Source organism: Diabrotica virgifera, chromosome 8, assembly GCF_917563875.1.
Source record: "Diabrotica virgifera virgifera chromosome 8, PGI_DIABVI_V3a".
NCBI lineage: Eukaryota > Metazoa > Arthropoda > Insecta > Coleoptera > Chrysomelidae > Diabrotica > Diabrotica virgifera.
Window position 1 is genome coordinate 95,896,498 of NC_065450.1, and position 21,364 is coordinate 95,917,861.

Sequence of the window (21,364 nt, forward strand, 5' to 3'; positions counted from 1 at the left end):
CAATACAACGCTATATCAAACGTGGCGGGTGCAACGCTGAGGATTTTTTCTGTTAATTTATTTGAGATAAAGAAATCATTTAGTCTAAAAGAAGTATATGTTTATGGTTAAGAAATGTTATTGCCGAAAACCGTGAATTAGTTAATATGTATTAAATGACTTAGATGTAAACTAATAATACTTTCCCGTAATAAAATTTCTTAATGATTAGGTATGCTGTCTCTTTTAGATTATAAAAATTAAAAAAATTAGATATTATTATGTCTGCTTCAATGTTTTACATTGGTTGTATTTTCCCTCTTGTTTTAGCTAAACAATGTTTATTGTGTGACTTAATATTATACAGATAAATAATTAATATTTCATTAACAAAAGGAAAAAAATAAACAAAGATGTGTAGGTTAAATAATGCCATGTTTGAACTACATAAATATGATTGATTAATATTAGTATTAATAGTTCTTATGTGGGGCCGTGTATTTGTTTTTTTTTGTATTTCCTAAATTTGTCAAAATAAATATCTATATCTTTATAAAAAAAATTATTAAAGTAAGTTTACTCTTTCTACATAACGATTTTGTTTTAGTGAATTGCTGATATACAAAGTGCTATTAACAAAAGAAGGAAAATTTGAGGAAGTTGGATTTGCCTCTCCATCCTTTTATTGTTGTGTAGAAGCCAGTGGTTTAAGAGTGGAGAAAATATTTGTATGTAATAATAACGTTTTATATCTTGTTTTATTAATAAATAATGAGTTTACCTTAACACACTGATTTATTTCGCCGTATGTAATATCACTTTATTTTCAAGAAATATTAACTTAACTCTAAATATACGTTTATCTCTGCGAAATATATTTCTTAACATTAAATAAAATAATTATTAATAGTAAAATAATAATATTCCTTACTAAGAAATATTATTGCTCAGAAAGAATAGTTTTCTAATGTGTAGAAAATATATTTTTATGACTAATAAAATTAATTAACATCAAGTGTAATTTCTTTCTGATAAATGGGTTTGAAGTTTGCCAGAAAGTGATAGTTCAATCATGTTTAAGATATATTTCTTTGGCTAGAGTAGAATTTATTTGAAATATTTTAGAAAATTATATCTTACCTACAAAGATATATTTCTTAGGCAATATGCCAAGTCGATCTTTCTTAAATATTAATAAAGTTCCTTTATGTCAAGAATTTTTTTCTCTCAGTGTAGAGAGTAGGAATAGATAGATACAAAAAATGTGCAAACAGAAAACTAAGTATATATTTGATTCTAGGATAAATTTTGCATATAATAGGATAGTACTTTTACTTATGATTTGCTATTTGTAAATTAATTTTTCTTCAAACGTCAAATAATGATGACATTATTTATCTAACTTGATCCTGTCAAAGTTTGATGTCTCCGCCGGCAGCAGTTTTTTTTTCCCATTTCTTTACGGCGGAGGGAAAAATGTTGTCATGGCAACAATATGAAACATGTCACAAAGCAACAATACAAATGTCATTAACAACAATTAAACATCATTTTTATTTATAGTAATATTAAAAGTACAATTAGTAAATGAGGTATTTTCAAAATTGAAACCGTGCAAAAATGTTCCCGACTCTTGATACGCATTGGTAATTGTTGATGATACTGATGGTCGAGCACAACTTTCAGCAATCATTCCCGATGTTGGCCAATCATGAGGGTTTAAATTTTTTTGAGCATTATCGTTCTTATTTCTTATTGAATCCTCTATATATCCTTCGGCAACCGTGCTTGATTTCCAGCCCCCATGTCGTTTGAGGCATTCTAGATTTCCGCCTCCATCAATTAAAAGTGTTGCTGAAGTTCGTCGTAAAGAGTGACCCGTGTATGCGCTTGCATCGTTAAATTTAAATAACTAGCTACTTTTTGGGCTACTGCGCTGATCGAATGTATTCCCATGACGCTTCGGTAACACTTTCCATTTTGGTACTTGATAAAAAATCATTTTTCTGTGAAATTTTCAGGACGCAGTGATGCATACTTATTATGAATTGTACTATTTATGGTTGAAAATTGCTACGTTTGAAGAAAAAATAGAATACTTTATTCGGCAAAGAAGCGACTTTTCTTGACTTGCCCTCTATTACGCGCCTCACTTCGTTCAGCGCGTAATATCGGGCGCGTCAAGAAAAGTCATGCTTCTCCGCCTCATAAAGTAATATACCTACTATTAACTTTAAAATATATTAATACAAAAATTAACTTACTGTGACAAATATTTTATATGGATTACTCTGTATTTAGACCGCTATATATTTTCAATTATTATTAATAATTAAAAAAATGAGTGAGCCTAATTTATACACCACAATACACAAAAAAATGAAAAATAAATCTGAAAATGTAAAAAGAATTCTGATTAATAAATCTTACGGCTTCTTTATAAAATAAAGTAGTCTAATTTTAAATAGGTATTTAAGAATTTTTATATAACTCATTTTCTGTATTTGTATAAACAAAATTTAATAATTTGGTTGTAGAAGCTGATATAACCCTTCGCCTTAAATTAACGACATTCACGCTTTTAGAAAGTGCTATACTTAACTTGCATGTGTAATAAAAGTGTTTAATAAATATTTTTTACAATGTAATTGGTTGTTTATCTTCAAAAATAATTTCTTGTAATAGCAAAAAATATTTTAGAAGAAAGTTTATTGTGCATCAATTCACTTTTTATAAATTAAGCTAATACCGAAATACCGGTATTTTTATTATAAATACCGGTATCGAATACCGGAAAAAATCGTCCGGGATCCCGGTATTCGGGATCCCGGAATCCCGGTATTGTAAGCCCTAGTCAGTATTAATTTTATTATATTTCTTTGCCAATTGCTACTTTTTACGACTATTCGGCAAAGGCTCGTTTGGCTTTTACTTCTTGATGTTTGATGTGTATTTATCTTGTAGATTTTGGGAATAAATTCAACTTTTCTCCCTTCGGGAGCTTCAAGCCTTCATCACCGTTGATGCCACTACAAAGCAGGAAATAATGGATTCATCTCCACTAGACTACAGCTAGACTGCAACAGCGAACATCTTTAGCTGCAGGGATCTGAGGCCAAACATCTGCTCAGGTCTACAAGAAGTCTACAGCAGTACCATTCAACATCAAGGAGTTACCGTCGAACCAATATCAAAAACCATACGTATAATCTAAAAATTTTTAGTTTTTGGCATGAATTTTAATTTGTTAATGCATTTACTAAGTCATATTTTTATTTATCTTTATTAAACAATAAACATGATTAGTTAAAGTATTGTTTTGTTTGCTTCCATTCTGAATTTTTACAGTTCATATTTTTGATTAGGACAAAACGAACACACAGCTTGGGAGACTGAGCTAGGCCAGGGTGAACGATAGCTATTGTGGATAATTGAAGTATATATTATTATTGAATACTATTTCAATTATCTGGAGTAGTTTATCGTTTCTCGTTTCACTCTGAAGATGTGACGTTTGTAACGTTACAATGTACAGTATATAAACGGCTGAACACTAAATAGAAAAACAAATGGAAAAATCACATCAATAAAATGGAGGATACAAGAGTCGTTAAAATAGCAAGGGACACATCCCCAAGTGGTAGAAGAAGTATTGGCCAACCGCGCAAGATATAGTGTGACAATCTTCCATAGAGGCAACAACCCGCCAATTAATAAGCAAAATTGCATGTATAAATGAAAAAGAAAAAGAAAAAGAAAAAACCATAATAATTGTTTAAAAAATCTGACGTAAGCTGTATTTGTATCTATATTCTTACCAATATTGTGCAAGAGATTTTTTAGGTACAAAGTTGAATTTAAAACAAGTAAAAATCCTAGAAGATAAAGATGTTGAAAGTTAATTAGTTTTTTCAAAACTTACCTAGGAGAGTACTGTCATCTGGTAACCATGTTAGTTCATAAAGGTACACAGGTACATATCGGGAGGCAGCTTCAGCTTGACGTATTGTTGATCGAATAAAAATTTCATCACTAGTATACTAAAAATAAACAAATCATAAGTTACTTGTCGAAATATGATAGAAAATGGAACTTAAGGTATCAATATTAAAATTTTAGGAAGGAAGTATGAATATATTGTCTTCCTCTTCTTCTTAGCCTTTTATCGCCCATTCTTGGACGTATGCCTCTTTAAATCCTTCCACATACCTCTATCCTATTTAAGTTTGGCAATTTTTGTTGTGATATCGTCGACTTTTGTTTTCGTATCCAGTCGTTTCTTTTTGTTTATCTGACAGTCGTATACCTAGCATTGGTCTTTCTGTAACCATTTCTGTTTCTATTGTGGTTCTCTTTGTCAAGTTTCAGAATTTTCCCTAGGTAGGTATTATCATAGACTTGTTCTATCTCACTGTCATTTTAGCCGGGGAGGTAGTGTCAAATTTGACCGGAGCATTTTAGCATGGCTGTTTTCTTTTTATTTAGTTAGGTGTTTCAAAGCTTATTAACAATTAATGATGTGTCAGCTGGCCCAAAACCGGGGATTTTAGACAAGAAAAGGTAAAATGTGAAACTTGATGGAAAAACGCTACAACTTATATGTCAAATATTTATCTCCTTGACTTACATTTATTAATGGCCTAGAATACTTAGCTCATAGCTTTCACTCAAGCGACCCGGGTTCAATTCCTGTCTTTGAAAATTTTTTTTGTTTTTAAAATTGACCTTTTATTTTGAAAAATAATATTTTTTGATAATACCACGTTTTTATTATTTATAAGACACAATATAAGATGTCTGTATGTCTTTTATAGAGTCGTAAACTAAGCATTTAATCATATGATGAACTCAAGCAAAGTTTTTATTACAATCCAAAATTCATAAATTATTGATTTATACTTTTTAATCTTTGCCACACTAGTCCAAGAATATTTTTTTATTATTAACTAGCTGACTCGGCAAACTTCGTACCGCCTTAGAACTAAATAACGTTTAAAAAGTTAAATACCCAAAAATTACCAGAAAGCCAAAAAAATACTCAAAAATATTGCGTATACTTTTTTCCACCAAATGCTTAGTTTACGATACTATAATGGACATACAGAAAAACATTCATTTTTTATATTATAGAGAATAGGGAAATATTTAGATTGCTTTTAAAAAATGGGGGTTGGTGATAGAAAATTGAAAACTTAGGGTTCTATCTTTCGGTTTTACAACATATAAAAAATTAAGAAAAAATATTTTGTCCAAAACAATAAAAAAGAATGTTGCGGGGGCACTCCTCTTTTCCCTTAGATTGGTCGTACCAACTCAGGAACCTTCAGGGGTTCATGTACAACAAATTTGCTTATTAAGGTCAGTCATAATATGATCAATAGCATAGTTTACGGTTCTATAAAAGACATACAGACTTTTTTATATTGTCTCGTATAAATAATAAAAACGTGGTATTAAAAAAATTATTATTTTGCAAAATAAAATGTAAAATTTAAAAACAAAAAAATTTTCAACGGCAGGACTTGAACTTGGGTCGCCTGAGCGAAAGTTATGAGGCAAGTATTGTAGGCCATTAATAGATGTAAGACACGGAGATAAATAATTGGCATATAAGTTGCATCGTTTTTCCATCAAATTTCATATTTTACCTTTTCTTGCAACTCCGCCTGCAGTTTTGTTTGGTGTGATCGAGTAGCTCACAGAACTGTTGCCGGTCCCAAGCCCGGATAAAGGAGGAGGGGGTCTACAGCCAGGTTAGCACCCTACTGATAGACGTTAAAACCATAGCTCATAGAAACAGGATTATGCCTCGGAACAGGAATGATTTCATTACGACGACCAACGCGAGAAAAAGGACAACGAATTTATGGAAAAAGAAAAATATACTTCGCATCGGTACTTGGAATGTAAAGTCTCTAAACACAAGAGAGCAGGAAATCACAAAAGAGCTTGTAGAAAAAAATATACACATATGTGCACTACAAGAGACAAAGAAAAAAGGAAAGGGTCAAATTATGCTGGATGACTATCTGATGATTTACAGTGGTGTTGCAAAGGATACAAGAGCCAAGGAAGGAGTCGCACTGCTAGTTCACAGAAAATTTGTACACCAAGTACAAGAGTGCCGATATATCTCCGAAAGAATAGTTAGTGTAAAAGTCAAACTGGATGTCAAGCCTCTGAACGTGATAGCGATCTATGCACCTGAGAACAACAGGGATGCCACCATAAGAGAAAACTTCTATGAACACCTTCAGACTGTAATAAACGAGATCCCAAATGATGAATATATAATCATTATGGGTGACTTTAATGCCCGTGTTGGCAATGACACAGTTCCGGGAATAAAACAACGATATAATGAAAATATCAGAAATGAAAACGGAGACCTTCTAACGGACCTCTGCAGCATAAATGAAATACGAATTAACAATACATTTTTCCCTCACAAAGAACAATACAAATACACTTTTGAAAACACTAGAGGACAAAGATCTATGATAGACTATATTCTGTCGAATAGAGAGTTACACCCGTCTCTAATCTTGGATGTAAGAGCACTAACATCAGCAGAAATAGGAAGCGATCATAAATTGGTATTGTGCAAAATCAGAATGAAAACACATCTATGTGATAACAAAACAGCAGAATACACCACCAAGATTAAAGTCGAAAGCTTACAGGACGACTCCACCAGATACCTATTCCAAAAAAGACTAACGGAAAAAAGCAGCAACATGTATATCACAGAAAGTGACGGAGTCGAAGAAAGCTGGGCAAAAATTAAGTCTAATATCTTAGCCTCAGCCAAGGAAGTTCTTGGTGAAAGAAACATTAATAAAAATAAATCGCTTCCAAGACGAAGAACTCCATGGTTTTGTACAGAAGTGAAGGAAAAATGTAAAGAGAAGAAAAAAGCCTACCTAAAATACATGTCAACTAAAACACAAGAGGCATACGATAATTATAAGACCATAAGAAACGAAACACATTCAGTAGTAAGAAGAATAAAAAACGATCACTGGGAACGTTTTTCGAAAGAAATGGAACATGATTTTTATGGTCTCCAAAAGGAAATATGGCGCTTTATAAGAGGTCAAAGAATGGAGGTAAAGGAACTAATAGAACCAAAACACATAGAAAAGGATACATGGATTGACTATCTAAAAAAGCTTTATGCAGAGGAAGAACAAATAATGCTAGAACCGGAAACACCAGAAATTACCACAGATGAAGATGTTAATATAAGTGCACAGGAAGTACGAAAAACACTCGAAAAGCTGAAGAACAGAAAAGCTGCAGGTAAGGATGGAATACCAAACGAACTACTGAAATATTGTGGAGCAGCAATGACAGAACAATTAACAACATTAATTAACAAAATCATAAAACACGGTAAAATACCGGAAGAATGGAGAACGAGCGAACTAATCCTACTATTCAAAAAAGGAGATAAAAAGCAGCCAGAGAACTACAGAGGTATCAACTTGTTAAATACTACCCTAAAACTTACAACTAAAATCTTACAAGACGTAATGAATCAGAGGATAAGTTTAGCAGATGAACAACAGGGTTTTCGTACTGGAAGATCGTGTACAGATGCAATATTCGTCATAAAGCAAATTACTGAGAAATCACTAGAGTATAATAGACCAGCATTTCTATGTCTGATTGACTTAAAGAAAGCATTTGACAGAGTAAGACTCAGGGATGTAATCCACCTTCTGTATAATAGAGAAATCCCTCTAGATATCATAAAAACTATTGAGAACATCTACCAAAATAACAAGACGGAAGTCAGAATAGATGGACATCTTACAGAACCTGTAGATATAGGCAGCGGAATAAGACAGGGAGACTCATTGAGTCCTCTGCTTTTCAATTTAATCATGGATGAAATCATCAAAAATGTCAACAAAGGAAGATGATATAGAATGGGAAACAAAGAAGTAAAAATACTCTGCTACGCAGACGACGCAATATTGATAGCCCAAGATGAAGATAGTCTGCAAAGATTAGTCAACAGATTTAACATAAGAGCAAAAGAATTCAATATGACAATTTCATCTCAAAAAACTAAAACTTTAGTAATCAGTAAAGAACCAATCAGATGCAAAATAGAAATTGATGGTATCAGTATTGAACAAGTAATGGAAGTAAAATACCTTGGAATTACATTGTCAAGTTACGGAGACCTAGACAAAGAAGTGAGAAATCAAGTACAAAAAGCAAATAGATTGGCAGGATGCCTTAATAACACTATATGGCGAAACCGACATATTAACACTGAGATGAAGTCAAGAATTTATAAAGCCAGTGTAAGACCAATAATGACATATGCATCAGAAACAAGACCCGATACAGCCACAACACAAAGACTACTGGAAACGGCAGAGATGAGAGTACTGAGAAGAATTACAGGAAATACACTGAGAGATCGAAAGAGGAACGAAGATATTAGAAGACAATGTAACGTACAGTGTATAAACGAATGGACACTAAATAGAAAAAAAGAATGGAACAACCATATAACCAGAATGGGGGAGACACGTGTGGTCAAAATAGCACGAGATAAATCACCAATCGGCAGAAGAAGTATCGGCCGACCGCGCAAAAGATGGAGCGACAACCTTCCATAGAGGTATCAATCCGCCAATGAACAAGCAGAATTGCTTATAAAGAGGAAGAAGAAGACCTTTTCTTGCCTAAAATCCCCGGTTTTGGGCCAGCTGACACATCAACTGTTAATAAGCTTTGGAACACCTAACTAAATAAAAAGAAAACAGCCATGCTAAAATGCTCCGCAAATTTGACACTACCTCCCAAGCTATTATAGTTATACGTCTGGGGTCGCCTGTGTTTGTCATTGTTTTTGTGTTTGTCATATTCATTTTTACGCCAACCTATTGGGAACTGTATGTGAGTTCTTTAATAAACTTAAAGTTGTTCGAGTGTGCTTGTTATAGTCACGATGTTGTCAGTAAATCTGATGTGGGTTAACTTGTTGCCATTAACGTTAATGCCATATATGTTGACCAATTTGCAATTTTGAAGACATCTAGGGTTAGGTTAAAGAGTTTTGGCAAATAGATTGCCTTTAATTTTAAAAATTCAATGCACTTTGTTATCTTGCTCTGCTTTAAAACCACCATACCATTCCATGCATGTAAAAACAACCAGATAAAAAAGCATTAAGAGTTTGATGACAATTGTAGTATAGGTACGTTTCCAGAAAGCTAATCTATAAGCTAATCTCTAAACGAAAATATATACTCAGTTTGAGGCAGATCTGTATTAACAGACACAAATTAACGATTCATCATTTAATCTTCGCTTGTCCACTGCTGGACATAAATCTCCCTCATAATTTTCCATCTGTTTCGATCTTGTACCTCTTGCATCCAATTCCTATGACAGCGTCTTAGATCCATCAGTCCAACGTGTTAGTGGACGACCTTTGCTTCATCTATTGGTCTCCATTCCAGTATGCGCTTTGTCCGTCTGTTATATGTCATTCGAGCCACGTGACCTGCCCAATTCCATTTCAGTGTTTCTTTTCTCTCTACTGCATCAGCCACTCTGATCTTTGTCGCAGCTGACGCCCTGGCGGTTTGGTTTGCTGCGTTGGTTAAACGCCCAACATAGTACGCTTCATCGCACTTTGAGGTATACTGATCTCTTGCAATGTTATCCTTGTCATGGTCAACATTTCCGTTCCCTAAGTTAACACTGGCAAAACACCCTGATTAAAGGTTTTTCCTTTAAGACATATTGGTATGTCAATCGATTTGAAAATATGGTTTAGATTGCCGAAGGCTGCCCAAGTCAGTCTTATACGACGGAGAAGCTCAACGGTTTGGTTATCTTTTCCTAAAGCGCTGGTTTCCTCGAAAGCGGTGCCGACAACCTCCGATCGTAACACTGCGATGAATGACATCATAAAAAACTGTACCATGCAAAATAATAGCGTTGGTTTCCAAGGATGCGTTGGAAGCCACCGCTTGCTGAGCTTGCACATTCCATTGCCCCAGTTAAGAACCTTAAATTTTTCACCGTAATCTGACGTAATTCATCGCAGTGCTACGATCGCTGTTTGTCGGTGCCGCTTTCGAGGAAACCCAGGCTTAAGCGAATCTCATGACCTAGGTATTTATAAGCCATTACCTGATCTGTGAATCTTGTTCCTACGTATATCTCTTCGCTGACTATAAGCGGACTCCTTCACCAAATCAATATCCAAACGCAACATGAAACACTAAACATCAGGGTTGCCAGTTCAGTTTTTATTTCTTAGTAGTTTTGCTCTCAAAAAATCAGTAGAAATCAGTATATCTTTTAAGCCATGTATAATACAGTAAAAGCTGTGTTAACGGCCACCTGTACCAGTGTGCGTCTAGGTAGAGTGTGAGTATGCATTGATGAAAGTAAGAATGTTTGGCGTTGCTCGTAATTACCAACTGGTTCTGTTTTGCTAGTTCCATCGTGAGGGGGGGCATCCCGGTCGCCCTACCCGCGGGAGGGTTGCGCTGGACGGTCGCTTCACCGGCCGGTCTGGCGTAAGGCTCTTGCGGGGAGGAGGCTAGGAGGCCGCCAAACTCATGGAATGCACGCGAAGAGTGCCAGAGGGGAGTTAAGAGTAAGGTCGGCGGGTCAGATATGCACGCTAAGTGCGGTTCCAGACCCGCCGGCTGGAGAAAGAGGGGGGAGTTTAGTCGGTAGGCGGCCTCGGCCCGCGGTGAAGCGTGCCGGACTGAATCCGACACACCTGGGACAGCTTCCCAGAGGGTCTTTTGAAAATTCTCACCTCCCAAAAAAAAAGGTAGAGTGTAGCCAAGCACAGATGTAGCGAAATTTATTGCCCTAGTCGCGCGACTAATGTCACGAAAATATAAATTGTACATAACTGTCAAGTGAATTATTTTTAACTAATGTGAGGTTAAACCAGAGTAAACGCAAAATAAACAACAACAAAACACTAATCATCTGTTCACCCCTTCCACATTAAAACGGAAATTAGACTTGAAAATTGCGGAGCCAATCAGTTTTTAATATATAGGTACCATGGCAACACTCTTTCTAGACGCACACTGACCTGTATTAAGAGCACACAATAGCGATCAACAGGTAGCAACAAACGCGGTCCAAGATTGCGAAAGTTCTGCGAACTTTCAAAAGTGAGGCAACAGTGCGTCGGTAATTCGACACTGACAGTGACGTTTATACTATCAAAAACAATAATTTTTATACACATAGGCGCGAAATGTTGACAAGTCAGTGACGTTCGATTTCTTGTTATAAAAAAATCGATTTTTAGTAGTTCCAATGTGACACAAAATCTACCCAAGTAGCAATTTTTCGACGCATTGGTTGTCAGTACAAACAAATGCACTGTATATAACGTTGCCCGAGAGCATTTTCAGTTGTTTCGGCCAACGACCCCTAACCCGACTGACGTTACGATGTTACAACGTTAAGTAATATCTTTAGTTATATGGGCAACTAAGTTATTACTATTGTGACAACTACATATCACAGTCAAGTTTTTTCAACAATCGCAACTACTTGAAAACGTTATAATGCTAAACTAATTTACGCCCATGGGTTTTCTGGCCGACTAGGTAGTTGTCTCTCACGACCACAGGGCCTTTACGTATAGTTCTATAGATATGTGACACGTTTACGGCAACTTCAGGAGCAAAAAAGAATTTACTTTATAACCTTACTTTTTTTCTTATTATTTTATATTTTATTTTGCTGGAAATTTTCGATTTATTTAACAACCTGTTTATTTGTTTTTTATTAGCTGGTTTCTCCATTGTCCATTGTTTTATCAGTAGATTTGATAAGCTCTAATCTTTGTATCAGCTTTGCTAGACAGGGTTGCCAGGCCAGTTCTTACTCTTTCAGTACTATATCCGTTGCAAGATAATTTGGCTGAAACTCCGACAAAATATGTACTTTTTGTACATATTTTGTCTGAATTCCATCCGAATTATCTTGCAGCGGATAGTAGTTTTACTTTCAAAAAATCAATAGAAATCAGTAGATTCTTTTTAGGCCCTGTAAATACAGTAAAATCTGTGTTAACGGTTACCTGTCAAAATCGCCCGATTTCATAATCAACTTAAAGTAAACATTAAGTAAAGTTCACTTTAAAGTTGACATTTACCCATATATGAATTGTGATAAAGGTAGAGGTACCAACTTACTTAAAATTTAAAAAACTGATTATGAAACCGAGCGTTACAATCATTTTGAAAATTCTCCAAACCAATTATATGAAGATTTCCTTATTTAGATCTGGTATTTACCAGTTTCATTTCTAGACAAGGCGAAAACGGCGGGTTCGAAGGGAAAAATATTTCCTTGAAATTTTTTTGCATAATCACATTCGTGAGACATCCCAGAATAAGGTTCAAGAAGTCGCCCAAGTGAAAAGTGGGCCAATTTTTTTTAAAAAATTTTTTTTAATCAAATTGCAAGAATCAATACTTTTGGCCCGAGCAATTTTTTCTTTAATTTTTTGGACCATTCTGGACAAAAAAGGTCTCTAATAATTTTTCTCTAAAGTTGATCGTTTTCGACTTATAAGCAATTTAAAATTGAAAAAAAACGAAAAATGGCGATTTTCCTTAATAACTCGGTTAAAAGTTATTATTATGAAAGTCAATATATGACTAAATCAAAGTTTGAAGCCCCCCCTACAAGATCCTGAAGAAATTTTCGTCATTATTTTATTACTAAGCTGTTATTTTTAAGTAATAATAATAAGCGCCATTCACGTGTGCGGGGCTGTAAATGCTGAGTGCGAGAGAGAAGCTATTCCAGCAGTCCTCGCACTCACATTTACAGCAGCGTCAATACGATACAACCACTCATTGTTATTAATTAAAAATAACAGCTTAGTCGTAAATTAATGAAACAGATCTCTTCGGGATCATGTAACGGTGACTTTAAACTTTGATTTAGTCACTTTCTGACTTTCAAAATAATAATTTTTGACCGACTTATTAAGCCTTAAAAATGGCCATTTTCGCGTTTTTCAAATTTTAACTTGCTTCTAACTCGAAAAAGATCAACTTTAGAGAAAAATTATAAGAGACCTTTTTTGTCCAGAATGGTCCAAAAAATCTAAAAAAAATTAGTCCGGGCCAAAATATTTATTTTTGCAATTTGATTAAAAAAAAAATGTTAAAAAAAAAATTGGCCCACTTTTCTCGTGGGCGACTTCTTGAACCTTATTCTGGGATGTCTCACGAATGTGATTATGCAAAAATATCTCATGGGAATATTTTCCCAACGAACCCGCCGTTTCCGGCTTGTCTATTCTCTGTCCATCTATTATCATCATCTACGTCCTGAATCTTATTTTCGGTAATGACATTGGGAAATTGTAACAAAATGTCTGAAAATTAATTTAGAAATGGGGTGAATACTATTAAAAAGCAAATTTTATTTTAGTGATAACAAAATATTGAAATATACCAAACATCTAATAAAAAACATTGCCTACTAGAATTTTTTAAATAATATCAAAAATATACCAAAACAGTAGACATCTACTAAATGTGGCAACGCTGTTAAGGAGAATGATGCACTTCATTGCACTGGTCACATGACCTCTGTCACCCAATAAGAGAGTTCGTTCTAAAGTGGTTGGGATAGTCGGTCCAGGCCGTGTTTGGTCGGCGATTGGACTTCTCGGTTGTCTCATCCGTCTATGGTTGGTAATAAGGTATATTTTAAGTAATATTGGTAATGTTGTTTAATGCACCATTTTGGTTTTTTTTGGGATGTAAAGAAAATAAAAACACTAAATATAAAAAATGCAGGCATTTTCTAATACCTTTAAAAGCACCATCAATACATTAAATTTATACAAAACATCTTTAACATAAATTCTGGCTTTTATATTAAAATTAGATTTTTTAAATTTACATCCCAGGCAACCAAACGACGTTTTTATAACGTAGATAACACGTCATAAAAATGACCAATTGACGTGTTTCTATGACGTAGTACTGACGTTGAAAATCACGTGTATTTGTCTCATCGATTTGACGTCATAATTGTGACGAGTTTAAAACGTAATCGTATCTACGTTTTTTTCACGTCGGTAAAATCACGTCTTTAATACTTTCAAAAAGTGACCTCTTTCAGATGTTTCAAAATAGTATAAAAAATAGGTACGTAACATGAAACCTATAGGCCTACGTCCCATGTGTCGAAGATATAAGTACTACCACTTGTTTATAAGATCGCTTGTGCGCTAGGCTAGAAGCATAATTAATTCTGCATGATTGTACCAGCCCTCACATTTTAGAATTTTCACTAGTTATATATACCTACTTACTGTGTCAAAACTGAATATATATGAAATGAATATATATGAAAATAATAAATAATTTATTAACAAGTTATCCAGCATACTAATATCTTAATTTAACGCTGTCTTAATATCTTCATTTAACGCTTAATTAAAAACAAATAAACATAACCTCAAATAGTTGTCAAGAAGAATTACTGCATTAAACTAACTCACTGAGCAAAAACACATAAAAATCGCTTAATTTACACGTTTCTTCAACTAAATATCTAAATGAAAAGTCTTATTTTATCACACAAGGCACAAACCACGTAAACAATAAATGAGAAATTTCTTATGAACATTTAGCGTTATCTATACCATACCCAAACGAAATTGTTTGGAGTCAATACAAACAAACAAGCTCCTCCCAATTTTGTGACGTCAGACTTAGGCTGTCTGAAATTAAAACGTTTTTTAAACGTAATTTTAACGTCATTAATCTTACGTATTTAAAATCACCTACAAAAGACGTCTATATGACGTAATGTTCAAACACGTGTTATATTCAACCAAAAACTGACGTTTCTTCAACGTTATATGACGTCACTTGGTTGCCTGGGATATTTTTTGTTAAAAAGGTGATAAAAAATGAGCGCGTGTGTTTTTTAAAGGTGGAATATCCATATTTGACGGTAATCTGAGATGCGTTTTTAAATTTCACATCAGGTAATTTTGTTTAAGTCCTTATTTATGTAATTATATAAATTTAAATACCTGATATGATGTCAAAATAGTTTACTTTTTATATAGGTAAAAAAACATAACCAGTCCGACTCTTTGAGCAACCATTGCACGCAGGCACTTTTTATAGTCGCTTCAGTTGTCTTATGCAACGCTTAAGGTTGTCTAGGCAACGTCAAGACAACTCAAAAATCGTCCACCAAATTAGTGCAGAATTGGGTCGTCTTCTAGGCAATAACAACGTTGTAACAAAACGTTGCCACGCGGTAGACAACGTTGTCGCGTCGACAAATTGCTACTTGGGTAGGCACGGGATAAAATAGTTTATTTGAAGATAGTGTATTTTTTTTGTCTTTCTTAACGGCGGTACAGGCTCCTTTTTTCAATATTTTGTTTAATTATAGAGTAATTTCCACATACTAACATATTTCTGAAATTGGGCTCTGTACCGCCATTCTTTATTATATTACGAATATATCTGCCAAATATCTCGACAAAATATTCCAAATTAGAGCCGCAATATTGGAACGCGTTTGTTGCTACCTGTTGATCGCTACTGTTTGCTCTTAACGGCCAGTTTCAAAATAATGGCCAGTTCCAAAATTCTTCAAACCAATTATGTTATATAGATTCCCTTATTTATGACCTGGTATTTAAGGCCACGTTTATAATACGGACGCGGCCAAATAATCTCATATATTTTTAAAGCCTTCATAGAAATTTACCTATTAAGCTTGTCACGCACGGAGAGCTTATTAATTATTAGTCATTTCTAATTATTAATAAATTAAAATTTGTTTTTAATAATTAATTAGCTAATTAGCTCTCCGTGCGTGACAATCTTAACAGGTAAATTTCTATGAATCTTTAAAAATATGAAAATATGGTATTATTTGGCGCCGTCCTTATTATAAAGGTGAACTTAAATACCACATCCCATGTTTGTTGACCTCCGTAAAGCATACGACAGCGTTCCTGTGACTAAATTGTGGAAATCACTACAAGAAACTAACATCAGCTACACTCTAGTCAACGCCTTAAAAAATCTATATGAAAATTCTACATCACAAGTAAAAATTGGCAACACACTATCTAAAAAGTTCATAGTTAACAAGGGTCTGCGCCAGGGCTACTGTATTTCACCAACTTTGTTCAAGATATATGTTGCAAAAGCACTATAAAACCAGTGGAAACGTAAATGCCACGGTATGGGTATAGACCTCGGAGAGGTTTGTTTATAATATATCTTACAATTCACTCATGACCAAGTGATCATAGCTAATGATAAAGACGACCTACAGTATATGGCAAGAAAACTAAAGGAGGAATATGAACAGTGGGGCTTGGAAATTAATGTGGAAAAAACTAAATACCTACCCATAGGAGCTGAGTTATCCAATATCGAACTAGAGGATAATGAACAAATCACATCCTGTAGTGAATACACGTACCTGGGAGTAATCTTCGATAGAACGGGAAAAGACGATGAGGAAATAAAGGAAAGGGTAACACAAGCTAGAAGAACAATTGGCTGCCTAAATGGAATACTTTGGAGCTCCGAAATAGGAATACAGCGAAAATACAATATCTATGAAACACTTATTAAAAGCAGCCTACTTTACGGAGCAGAAACTTGGAGAATAACCGAGAACAACAGGAAAAAACTTAAAAGCTGTAGAAATGGATGTGTTTAGAAGATCGTTAGGTATATCCCGTAGGAAAAGAGTTCGAAATGAGGAAGTAAGACGACGAATTGGAATAGATGGTTACTTAACAACAGACATTGAGAGGAAAGAGTTTATTTGGTATGGTCCTGTTCAAAGAATGCAAGACACAAGATTGTCCAAAAAGATCATGCAGTGGGTACCACCAAATCGCAAAAAACGAGGAAGACCCAAAAAGAGATGGACAGAAGGGGTAACCAAAGCAATAAGTGCATGGGATCTTAGAGATGGCCAATGGGATGATAGAAGGACGTGGAAGTTAGGCATCAGACAACGTCGAAAGACGTTCTAAAACCGATACATACATACATACCTTAAATACCAGGTCATAAATAAGAGAATCTACATATAATTGGTATGAAGAATTTTGAAACTGGCCGTTATTTTGAAACTAGCCGTTAGTACAGGTGGCCTATTTTGATAGGTGGCCGTTAACTCAGGTTTTACTATATTATACATGGCTTAAAATCTACTGAATTTTTCTGATTTTTTTAAAGCAAAACTACTTACGAAATAAAAACTGACCTGGCAAACCTGCTCACTGCATGTATAATATTTTCGCAATACCTACACTCAAAAAAATTTAGTTCGTAATATTGATTAACAGTGATTATTGAATAGTATTTCGTTCTCACAACAATTTAATTTGTTGTTTCAACGAACTTTTAGACATTGACGAATGTACTTGGTTATTGTCACAATGATTGAATAATAATTGTGAGAATAACTAGAGTACATTAATCAATAACACTCAATTTATTCAGCCAATAACTTAGTTTCATATATTTAATAAATACTGTTAATTGTGGCAGCAACTCACGTTCTTGATTTCGTAGATGACAAGCAATTACCTTGGTTTATCGTGACAACGTACAGATTTCATTAAAACAATGTACAAATGTTGTTAATATAGAGTAATATATGATTATTGAATAGATGTACACTGATTGTTGTGCCAACGAATGCATTAATTAATCTATTACTGCCTTTAATTCCCACAATCAATGCGTTAATTGTGACAATAATCGTGGTTGTTGAGACAATAAATGTTTTGCTTGACCATTTGAAATGTAACGGCTTTTCCTTGAAAGTGCCGAATAATAATTGCATTTTGTTTCCAAGTGTAGTCCGTAATAGAAGGAAGATGAGGATAAGATATTACTTATTTTTTATATTTGAATAAAAGTAAGTTTTTTCTGATAAGGTAAATACGGGAGAACATTCTAATTAAAAATAAACTTGTCAGTGTCTTATGTTTGTAAGTGTTTACTTTTAATATTGTCTTGTGATGTTATTTATAAGATGAACTGAAAATGAATTTTCGAATCCTGAATGAAAAAAATAATTAGTATTTTTGAAAATTTAAACGCAGAATAAAATATTACAGTATTATCGAGGGTCTGACGTCCCTGAGAACTTCTATAATGATTATTTTAATAAGTCACAGGGGTGAAAAAGAGAAAATTTAGTATGATTTTTTATTTCAAATATACTATTCAAAAGAAACTTTTTGTTTATTCTAAGGGACTTTCAGCCCTCAGTAATAATGTAATCTTTTATTCTGCGGTTAAATTTTTCAAAAATACTTATTAGTTTTCTCAGGATTCCAAAAAAATGAATGCGTTTAAAAATAATTCGATTGAAATTTTGCCCCTGCGCTCTCAAAAATGATTAAAGTGTTATACATTTTTGAAATCACCATTTCAAACACTTTTAAATGAGCTGTCACATGATGTACTTTCCCATTAAAAAAAATCAAAGTTACGCCTGTCACCTGAAGAGGGATCGTGTAAAGTTCAAAACATTGATGTTATAATATACTTTGATAATTTTAAAAATCGACCTGTCTGAGCGTTTTGCTTATGTGCTAAAAATAAATAAGTTAATAAGGGGGGGGGTGTAACACTTATTCCAGTGCACTGTATAAGCGATATAATATTTATGAGAAATCACATAGTGTAAAGTCCTAAAGGTTAAGGACAAAAAAGGGGATTTAAAAAATTATTATTAATCAATTAATATGATACATTGGGCTAATGCATTCAGTAATTATTAATATAAAATACCTTCATAGTAGGAATGAACGAAACCGATTGTAAGAATGAATAGAATTGCTTGTAAGAATATCCGTATTTATTGTGACAATGAACGGAATTAATTGTAACAATAAACGGAAATAATTGTAGAAATAAACGAAATACGTTAGGAGAAATAACACTGTTATTGGCACAACGAATGGTCTTCGTCGGTCAATTAACGACGTTGTTGTTTCAATAAATAGTGTTCGTTGACTCAATGAACAGAGTTCGTAATATCAATAAAGTGAGATTATGGTATACATAATAGAGAGATATCGCAAATGCAAACGATAATATCGTGTCAAGACGTAAATAACGTATAACGTTCTATTTCAGCACAGGCAACAAGAGAGTTATCGCAAATGTTCTGGGGCGGGGCTTAACGTTATTATGACAACCGACGTTTGGTATTACAATGTAACCTAGAAATTAATTTTGAGGAATACTGTAATTGTTTTTTATTGAAAAATGAATTTGGATATTGAGCTGGTTGACATGCATTTTAATTTTAATGATTTAACCAACAATAAATATAAATAGTTAGTATAAAAATAATATAAAATATCTGAATAAATAATATCCTAACCACAAAAGTAGTCTATTGTAGACAAAATAAAAATGCACGTGTTTCCCAACATAAGATGATTCACAGTATTTAGTTTATAAAATTTGTATTCTATACATTATTTTTATGTTTCATCCCAAATGTCAAATTAGCGTTAACGTTATTACCGTCCCTTATTTCAACCTAAATAGCGGGACACGCTATCCGGTATTAGCGTAACATTCATTCTGCGCTTGCGTACATGTCAAAATAGCGTATTCCGCTATTAGCGTGCGATAAAAATGCATTTGCGATATCTCTCTAATGAAAGTTCATTGTTTCAATAAATAGTGTTTGTTGACTCAATGAACTGAGTTCGTAATATCAATAAAGTGATATTATGGTATACATAATGAATGTTCGTCCATTCAATAAACGTAATACATTGGCTCAACTAACGAAAATAATGAATTGATGAACATCGCTTTGTTGTTCCAATAAAACCAAGAATTGGACAAATTTTAAGAATTGCGTTTGTTGTCTGAATTAACATTTTTATTGATATTACGTACCTTTTTCGTTGAGTGTATGTTATGTTATATGCGATTTCTGTAGGATATTGCTGTGGTGTAGGAGCCTGCTAAGATTTGTCATCATCTGTGTTTTAGATAAATTTATTTTCATTCCCCTTCTAGCGAGGAAAGGAATTAAGGAATATATTCCCGCATTTTTGTTAAACCAGATCCATAAGACAATATAAAAATTCGTATTCAATCTCCTTACCTTTATTAATGCATTTTTATCTTCTGTAAACGAAGAACAGCTGTAAAATGTTTTTAAAATTGTACCAAGTTTCTCCTTATCTTCTTCGGCTACATTAAGGAATTGTGATACGAGGTTTGCTGAACACTCATCGAGAAATTTGGCCCTTTCTTCAACGAGTGTATTATTAGTTACTAGAAAGGAAACGTGTTTTAATTGAAAGAAGCAAAATTGAATAAGGTATCAGGTGTTTCCTAGTTTTAATTATTGTACGTATTATTGTATTACGTATTATTGTATTGTATTCTCCATTCCTTTGCTAGTGGGGAGTAGGGTGATATTTCTCGTCTGGGCGATGCATTTGGGTAAAAGTTTCACGAATGCAACCCTTTCCATGATTCGCTCGGTTCGGGTCCCATTGCAAATGATGGAAATGTAAAGCGTGCTCGAAGTTATGACTAGCCACAGGTTGGGGGTACCGATCTTGCTCCATTGAGCCTGTTGGATTGCCTACGTCATAACCGGGCACGTGCTGTTTTTGGATCGGTCGTAGAGTTCATCCACGATGCAGTGCGGTCTATGCTTTTTCTCATGAGGATCTTTTAGTGCGTCACAGTTTTTCGATTTCTTTCTAACGCATTAAATTGTATGTGACAGAAAAAAACGCACATCGGTGATTACATTTCGTCAATATTGTCAATAGATGACGCTATAATCGAAAAAAAATTATTTATTAATTACATTATATATATATATATCTACGAATATAATCTGTACAAATTATAAGACTATACAAATCAAAGAAAATACCATTTTATAAATGCAATAAACACATTTGATTCGCTTTTATGCCAAATTGCAAATAAAATGTGACAAATGTCAGATTTAACTAAAATGTCATGTTAGAATAAATGTCATAAATGTGTATTATCACGGACTTACAGTATTTCTCATGATCATCTTTCAGTGCGTCACAGTTTTTCGATTTCTTTCTAATGCATTAAATTGTATGTGACAGAAAAAAAGGCACGTCGGTGATTACATTTCGTCGGTGACATTTTTATAACATTTATTCTAGTTATTCTAGTTGTCGATAGATGGCGCCATAATAAATTTTTTTTAATTAGATAATAATATTACAAATATAATCTGTATAATTTATAAGACTATCCAAATCAAAGAAAATACCATTTTATAAATGCAAGAAACACATTTGATTTGTTTTTAT

The 21,364-nt window shown here is 33.7% G+C and overlaps 1 protein-coding gene across 2 annotated transcripts in view; it reads right to left on the reverse strand.

The window, feature by feature from the left end:
• The window catches only part of LOC126890541 (juvenile hormone esterase-like), a 163,786-nt gene that overhangs the window by 26,003 nt on the left and 116,419 nt on the right, over positions 1 to 21,364 (reverse strand). The window contains exons 8-9 of one of the 2 annotated variants that reach the window (XM_050659548.1): positions 20,158 to 20,330; positions 3,902 to 4,019 (exon numbers count right to left, since the gene is read on the reverse strand). In XM_050659548.1, the coding sequence (XP_050515505.1) occupies positions 3,902 to 4,019; positions 20,158 to 20,330 (291 nt within the window). The remainder of the gene's footprint in view (positions 1 to 3,901; positions 4,020 to 20,157; positions 20,331 to 21,364) is intronic. The other variant, XM_050659549.1, reaches the window with a different exon arrangement.